We start from the raw sequence: 8,426 nt of genomic DNA, 5'->3' as shown, positions 1-8,426 counted from the left end.
ACCCGTAGAAATCATATTAGACAAATGGAAAGGCGCAACCTGTAGATCGTAGTTTCAACAAAACTTTTTAATTGTCCAGTCAGTGTCATTTAGAAAATATCATTCTTCTCTATAATGTAGAGATTTATCTCACGAACTATCTAGTTTTGGTGAATTATTAGCCAGTTTTGAATCGAGATATTTCCAATCCTAAAATTGTATATGAACTAACGTCGTCAAAACTCTAAACATCCGGTCTGATGAGAGTGTGTAAAGAGAAGAGTGAAGAGTGAAGAGATCAAATAAATGTTTCGTAGTACTGCCTAGTCTATAAATTAAAGTAAGCCACTGTTTTCCTAATCGATTGCGTTATGGATGCTTTGAAGGCAGAAATCGAGCGTAAAAAGCGTCAGATGAAAGAATCATCTCTCATCCATGTAAAGTATTTAAAGTGTCCAGACGTCTAGTGACTAAACTAAACTAAAGTGATGGTACAGACCACATTCACGGCATTCATCATTCACGGTCTCCCTAGTCCTAGAATTGGCCAGTTGGCAAGTATCTAGTAGACCAGGAGACCACGATTTTGATCTACATAGTTCACAAATGGCCTGTTTTGGGTCTAGTTAGAGACTACAATCTTTATTTCTTTTGTTCAAAATGTCAACAACAAAAAAAAAAAAAAAAGCTGTCATTATTATTATTATCCCCAGACACCTGTCTTGAGTCTGGGGTTAACCAAAATTGGTTATCCCCATACACCTGTCTGGGGATAACGAAAAGGCTGAGCTTTCGTTATCCCCAAACACATATTTGCAACTCCGCTCTTTTAAACAATTATCCACATTCCAGAATATGGAATGTCTCCGAATGCACATAGAAATAAGGAAAGTAAAATATCTATAAAAACATAAAATTAACCAACATTAAATCAGTTGTTACTACATTAGGTACTTTGGTAAAAAATTCAAATTGGATTGAGCTCAATGAAACCTATATCATTTTAAATTGCTTTTCAACACGATTCTAATGATACCAAAATTGTGAAAATCAGATAACAAGCAGAAAAAAAGTTATGTTAGTTTAAAGGCTGAAAAATGGTCTTCTATTTGCCTTTGTTATTTACTGACGGACTTTGTGACCTAAAAATTGTTGCATTTCCGGTAGTAACCACCATTTGGATTTCAAAACTGGTCTAAAATGGCCGCTAAGATTTGAGTAAGGATCTTACTGGAACGAATTTCATGGATGCGGTATACAACTTTGCCCTGAATTTAATTTTATAAAAAATTTAAGATGTTAAATAAACGTGCCAGCATGAAATTTTGATTTACCAAGTTCTAATCTTTTAATTATCCAAAGCTAAATTATACCCTATTTTATCCATAATCAAAAGTTATACTAAATTGTCATTGATTTTAAAATAAACTACACCAAACGATAGAGTAATATCTCCTGAAGAAAATAAGACATAAATCATTAAAATCCATCCATAAACAAAAAAATCATGGAACTTTTTCTGAGACCCATCACTCAAAAGTCCAAAAAATCGGGTCACAGCCACTAGGCCATTTATCGGCTCCCTGCTGGAGGGCCAAATGGACGTTTACCAAAGTACAGTGCACTCTCCCGATAACGACATGGCTCGGGACCAGAGGTGCATGTCGTTATCGGGAACATGTCGTTATTCGGAAAATTTCAAGATGGCGGAAAAAGGGGTGTGGTTAGACCCTTAGAATGTACATTAATATACCAACCATAGTGGGTGATCAGTGATCGGACTTTCCAAACATGTAAAATACACGAAGTGTGTGTGTGTGTGTGTGTAGTTTTGTTGTTTTTTGTTTGTTTGTTTGTTTTTGTTGTTGTTGTTGTTGTTTTTTGTGTGTCATTTTCCCTCTGTTGTTTATCCGGGCTTGGGACCGCATGAGTGCAGCTGTATTTAATAATACAACTGAACACATGGCCACATTAAAAATGTTTTTTTGTTGTTTTTTTTTTTGTTGTTGTCTTTTTTTTTTTTTTTTGTTTTGTTTTTTTTGTTTTTGTTTTTTGTTTTTTTTTTGTTTTTGTTTTTGTTTTTTTTTAAAAACAAACTGTCGGATTTCGATTTAGAGAAGAAATCCATAATCCCGGTCTGTCGCTTGTTGCTGTAAATCATAGGGCCGACTTTATCTTCCATCTGATGCAACAAGTCGAAAATAGATGCACCATCCTTATGTTGCAGTGCAAACCGTCTGAGAGTTTGTAGTGCAGAATTTGCGTCACTACCCGTGACAAGAGGGGCAACTTCATCTTCATCATCGTCGTCATCTTCGGGTGGCTCCTGTCAACGATGGAATCGACTGATACCTCGCCGGTCACTGCCAAGTCGCTGTCGATGTTGAACGTATTCTTCGAGACCGGCATCTGCATCGTCGATACGATTGAACAAGGCAGACAGCTCCTCAATCGCTGAGTCAGCATTGGGTGCACGTTGAGTTGAATCCTCCTCTGCGCAGAAGCCAGCATGCTTGAAGCAATTGGCGATGGTTTCAGGTGTAACCATGCCCCAAGCACACCGCATATTGTACAGGGCATCAAGGATGGAGACATGGAATCCTGATGCAGAGTCGCCGTCAACGTGTTGTAAATATCGGCGCACAACCAGGGATCGGTAGCGGTGCTTGAATGCATTAATAATGCCTTGGTCGCATGGCTGTGTGTGGCTGGTGGTGTTGGGCGGTAGAAACTCCAACCGGATGGCTTTCAGACCTTCAATCTTGGGGTGGGCAGGGCAATTGTCAATTACCATCACGATGGAACGGCCTAGCAAGAGGTATTTGCGGTCAAGTTTTCGTATCCATGTTTCAAAGATGGAGCTTGTCATCCAGGCCTTGCTGTTGGACACGTACTCAACAGGCAGTGATTTCACGTTTTTGAAGCAGCGCGGGTTGGCAGACTTCCCGGTAACGAGAAGGGGAAGTTTTTTCTGTTCCCGTTGAATAGTTGCGATGAGTACCGTTAGTCTTGTCTTTCGCTTGTTTGCCACCGTGGCAGGCTTCTCCTTTAAAAATGTGAGTCTTGTTCGGGAGGCAGCGGAAAAACAGGCCTGTTTCATCCGCGTTGAAAACGTCACGAGGTGAATACTCTTTCATCAAACTGGACAGAGTTGTTGTCTTCCATTCATCGACGATTGATGTGTCCACGGAAGCAGATTCGCCGCAGGCCACCATGAACACGATGCCGTGTCGCTGCTTGAATTTCATCAGCCAACCGCTGCTTGCTTGAAAATCTGTTACGCCTAGCCTCTCCGCAATAAGTCGGGCCTGCTCGCGGATAATGGGGCTAGAAGTAGGGGCATTTATTGCTCTTGTTTGTTTAAACCATGTCAACACAGCTTCGTCTACGGTCGCATTCGTTGCAAGGCGTGGTTTCTTGCGCTGAGGTTCATGGCTGCTTGTCTCTATCTTTGTCCTGTTCTTGATTATTGTTGATAAGCTGTTGTGGGGAATCTCGTACTTCTCAGCGATCTGTTTCTTGGTTATTGTCTTTGTGTCCACATCAGCCAGAATTTTCAGCTTGACATCTATTGTCAGTATCTTTCTTTTTCTAATAGCAGCTGTCGACATCTTGGGGTGCGTTATTGTTCTCGGGTGAATACAATCGATTCAGTGGTCAGCGATGTGATGATTGACTCATTCAATGCGCGTCACCCTTTTGTACAGATGACAATAGACACAGGTGTGTTTTCATTGGCTATGAGGTGCCTCTGTTAGGACATTTCATTGGCCGATAACAAAGTGATCTCATTGGCTATGAGGTGCCTCTGGTAGGATATTTCATTGGCCGATAACAAAGTGATCTCATTGGCTATGAGGTGCCTCTGGCTCAGAGAATGAAATGAAACTTACCGGCAACAACATTTTAGCTATTTTTATTTTTGTATCTAGCAAAGTCACAGCCGATTATTGCTAACTCAATGTCGTTATCCGGAGAGTGGTCTAAAAAGTATGTCATTATTTAGAGAGTTTTATTACTAATAAAATATAGTAAAAAAATCGGGACCGGGTCCAATGTCGTTATTCGGGAGAATGTCGTTATTCGGAGAGGTCGTTATCGGGAGAGTGCACTGTACCTAACTACATAGGTATACACAATATCATTCAATATGTGTCGACTTCGAAGTGGGTGTCATGGCCAAATGGTTTAGTCGTCTGCCCTGGAACTTTTACCAGATTCGACGTTGTGGGTTCGAATCCTGGTTCCGCCACTTTTTTAAAATTCCGTCTTCTTTTTACAGAATGTTGCAAGGGATAAATGTCCCATCCATCCCCCCCCCCCCCCCCCCCCCCCCCCCCCACCTTTTTTTTTTTTTTCTTTGTGTGAGTCTATTCTTTTCTCCTTTTTGTTTGACCTTTTGTACCGTTTCTGAGCATGAATTTCTTAAAATTGTTTTTATTTTTTTTTTAAATATTGTTTGTTTTTTTCTCCTCTTTCTGACCATTTGGTCACTCTCTGAATATTTCTGTTAGTTTGCTTTTTAATTATTTATCCTTTTTAGTCACTTTTTGAGATCGGAGTGGGGACAAATATGACAATTTGCTAGAAACTAGAAAGGAACTAAGAGGGAGAGAGAGAGAGAGTTTTTTAAAAAAGAGGTGGGGGGGGGGGGGGGGGAGGAGGATGGATGGGACATTTATCCCTTGCACCGTTCTGTAAAAAGAAGATGGAATGTAAAAAAAGAAAAGAAAAAAAGTGGCGGAACCAGGATTTGAACCCACAACGTCGATTCTGGTAAAAGTTCCAGGGCAGACGACTAAACCATTCGGCCATGAAACCCACTTCGAATTCGACACATATTGTGTATATGTAGTAACAACTGATTTAATGTTTGGTTTGAATTTTTGTTTTTTATAATATTTTATTACTTTCCTTAATTCTTTTTTTTTAACTCTCTCTCTCTCTCTCTCTCTCTCTCTCTCTCTCTCTCTCTCTCTCTCCTCTCTCTCTCTCTCTCTCTCTCTCTCCTCTCTCTCTTCTTGTTCCTTCTAGTTTCTAGCAAATTGTCATATTCGTCCCCACTCCGATCTCAAAAAGATTCTAAAAAGAATAAATAATTAAAAAGCAAACAGAAATATTCAGAGAGCGATCAAATGGTCAGATAGAGGAGAAAAAAAACCCAATGATTTTTAAAAAATAAAAACAATTTTTAGAAATTCATGCTCAGATTGGTTGGTTAATTTTATGTTTTTATAGATATTTTATTAACTTTCCTCATTTCTATGTGCATTTTGAAACATTTCATATTCTGGAATGTGGATAATTGTTTAAAGGAGCGGAGTTTCAAATATATGTCTGGGGATAACGAATTTTCATGGGGATAATCACAGCGCAAAAAAAACCACGAAAACCAAACTCAATTTGTTGAGTCTCAAACTCAAATCAAACTCAAACAAAACCAGCGAGCAGGAAAAAAAAAAAGTTTTGTGTTAGATTAATAAGGATAAAATTACCACACTCAACCTACCAGTAGAACTAGTCTAAGTAGCAAAAAAGAAAGAAAAACCAAAACTAAAAGAAAACAAAAGCACAATCTAACAAGTGAATGAAAAAAGTAAATTTTAGAGGAAAAACATACAAGAAACAGTTGCAGCAACATTAAGAATTAAAGATACAGTCTCCGTTATTATTATTATTGGAAACATATTTTTTGGGTTGAGAGGCCAACATCTTTGATATTGGGTGAAGAATATTATAGATATATGTTTTGGAAATCATAATTACAAAATTCATTTTTAAAAATAAAGTGACTGTTTCTCCGAACAGTTTCTGGCTTCCATTATTTCAAAATTCATTTTTTGAAATGAAGTGACTATTTCTCCGAACAGTTTCCGGCTTCCATTCTCGAGATTTTTCTAGTTACCTGTTTACGAGAGTTTATTGTCATCTTTCATCATTCTGCCACTTCTACGAGGACCGGGAGGAAGCACGTTCTAGATCTAGATGAAATACTTCCCCCCCCCCCCCTCCCCCCGCCCAGAAACGTTAATAAATTTTTTAGATACAGAGAAAATTGAAGAACAAAAAAAGAAAATGAGAATTAAAACTGAAACAAAAGATAAAATGACAATAAGTTTTGTGGTGGACGGCTGACAACTTGCAATCTCTCTGTCTTCTGTCTTTTTTTTTAACGACAATAACAAAAATAAAAACAAATAAACAAACAATAAATAAAGATGACATCAAACATTTTTCAAACAAAGATAACTTTAAAGTACCAAAAAAAAACCCAAAATAAAGAAGAAATTTACATCAATTTTTTATGTTGGCCAGCTGACTACTTGCAATCTCTCTTCTGTCTTTTTCTTAATAACAATAACAAAAATAATAAATAAATGAATAAGAAAAAACTCGTCTCCTCAATAAAGGATTTTATGATTTCTGTCTATATTACCATAAACTTATTTTACAGATTATTCAGGAAAATGGAGTTCAGCATTATTTAGCTGAGCATTCGAGAATTTGAATTCGAGTTCAAGTTTATTTTCCTGAGCATTCGTAGAAATAGAATTTAAGTTTATCGATCGTTTGGAGCACAGTGTTATGAGAATTAAAGGTCAGTTCATTTCCCGAACGTTTGGAGTCCAAGTTTGTTTACCTGAATGTTCAGAGACATAGAGCCGGCCTTGTTTTAATGACATCATTAGTATTATATTAATGTTTTGGGGTAACATTTATCATCAATTGAAAATGACACTAATAGAGGAAAGCAACTATTTTTAGTAATGTCATAATAATACTTTGATATTTGTGAAAGAAAAACTTCATAAACCCTGTCTCTTAACGAACAATGTGAGATAAGAGAATATATCCAATTTGATTTTAATGGAGAAAAAAATGAAGAATGCTTTGGTTATGGTCCATCCTCTACATTTTAAGTAAACAAATGTATTGAAGCTACCCAATATGTACTTTCAATGAATAATTTATAGGATGCTTTTGTGTGTTTTAAATGATTATTGAGTGTTTATATGCAAGTCATATACTTATGCTGAAAGTATGTTAATGTTTAGTGAATGCTTTTATTCATAAATTTTGTTTTTTATAAGTTAGCTTAAAAATGGTTTTGTGTTCTCAAAGTCATAGGTCATTATCTTCAGGAATTGCTCTTTAGTTTAAGATTGAGTAACTGTATGTATAAATTATTGCATGATATTAAGTAGAGGGATGCCATATGTTTTGCAAGGTGTCCAGCAATTTATCATCATTGGCCTGAACATATTGTTGTTTCATGATTCACTCGAGAGCACCTGTGCAAGTTTTGCCATTGAATTATTGTATGCATTAATAAAATGCATTTATACAGATGAAATGCAGAAAAATTACTGAAACATTTTATTTCTCGATCAATCAACAGGATCCCAAAAAGAAATACTTCAAAAGAGGGGATTTAGCAGCCAAACAAGCTGAAGAGTACTGGAAGAAACATAGTAACTCAATTCATCCTGAATATGCTTCTGAGGTAAACTTTACTCTCTTTTTGTCTTTTGATATCTATACCAAGCCAGAATACTTTGGTTGTATTGTGTATATTGTAAAATGATAACGATGTCATAGATGGTAATTAATATTTCTCTTTATCTTCTTCAATGTAGCTAGATAATGGTGGAGGGTCTTCATCATTTGGGACTGAAGGTAAAAGACCAGACAAATTGGAGCTACCAAGAAAAGAGGTAATTTTTGACACGCTTGTCACTGTTTAATCTTTCTCTTTCTCTTTCTTTCCGTCTCTTTCTCTTTTTCACTTTCTACCTCTCTTTCTCTCTCTCTCTCTCTCTCCTCCTCTCCTCTCTCTCTCTCCTTCTCTCTCTCTCTCTCTCTCTCTCCTCTCTCTCTCTCTGTCTCACTTATTTCTCTCTTTCTCTTCTCTTTCTCTTTTCTCTTTATTCTTTCTTTCTTCTTTCTCTCTCTCTTCTCTCTCTCCTCTCTCTTCTCTCCTCTCTCTCTCTCTCTCTCTCTCTCTCTATCTCTCTCTCTATCCCTCTCTCTCTCAAACCCCCCCCCCCCCCCCCCCCCCCCCCCCCCGCCTCCCTTTCATTGTATCTTATTTGAATTGATAATGAAATGGTATCTGTGGTTCTGATTCCTAGGTCATAAAAAAATTGAGAGAGAGAGGAGAACCTATTCGTTTGTTTGGAGAGGATGACATTGATGCTTACAAGCGATTGAAGAAAATTAGAAACCATGGAACCTGATTTTGAGGTAAGGTTAATGTATACAAGTTTTTATTTCTAATCATGAAAAAAAAAACCCAAATATTAGTTTCAATTGTTTCTTTTCATCCCCATTGACATAGAGGCAGCTTCTTCCATTGCGAAACATTATGATCACGACTGTCTCAAAAAAAAGCATTTGAGTACAAAAGCAGCAAGGTCTTGCTTTTAAAATTACTAAAGAAGTTTGTC

The 8,426-nt window shown here is 37.2% G+C and overlaps 1 protein-coding gene across 1 annotated transcript; it reads left to right on the top strand.

The window, feature by feature from the left end:
* Window positions 1-259: 259 nt before the first annotated feature.
* LOC144961207 (pre-mRNA-splicing factor 18-like) lies at window positions 260-8,216 on the top strand. Its single transcript, XM_078894484.1, has 4 exons — window positions 260-416; window positions 7,379-7,483; window positions 7,617-7,694; window positions 8,112-8,216. Exons 1-4 carry the CDS (start codon window positions 351-353, stop codon window positions 8,214-8,216), a joined length of 354 nt encoding a protein of 117 aa, XP_078750610.1. The 5' UTR covers window positions 260-350.
* The last annotated feature ends 210 nt before the right edge of the window (window positions 8,217-8,426 follow it).

The sequence above is a fragment of the Berghia stephanieae genome, unplaced genomic scaffold, assembly GCF_034508935.2.
Source record: "Berghia stephanieae isolate SIO BIC M18660-M18661 unplaced genomic scaffold, UCSD_Bste_1.3 scaffold1741, whole genome shotgun sequence".
NCBI lineage: Eukaryota > Metazoa > Mollusca > Gastropoda > Nudibranchia > Aeolidiidae > Berghia > Berghia stephanieae.
This window is presented reverse-complemented; position numbering and strand designations above follow the sequence as displayed.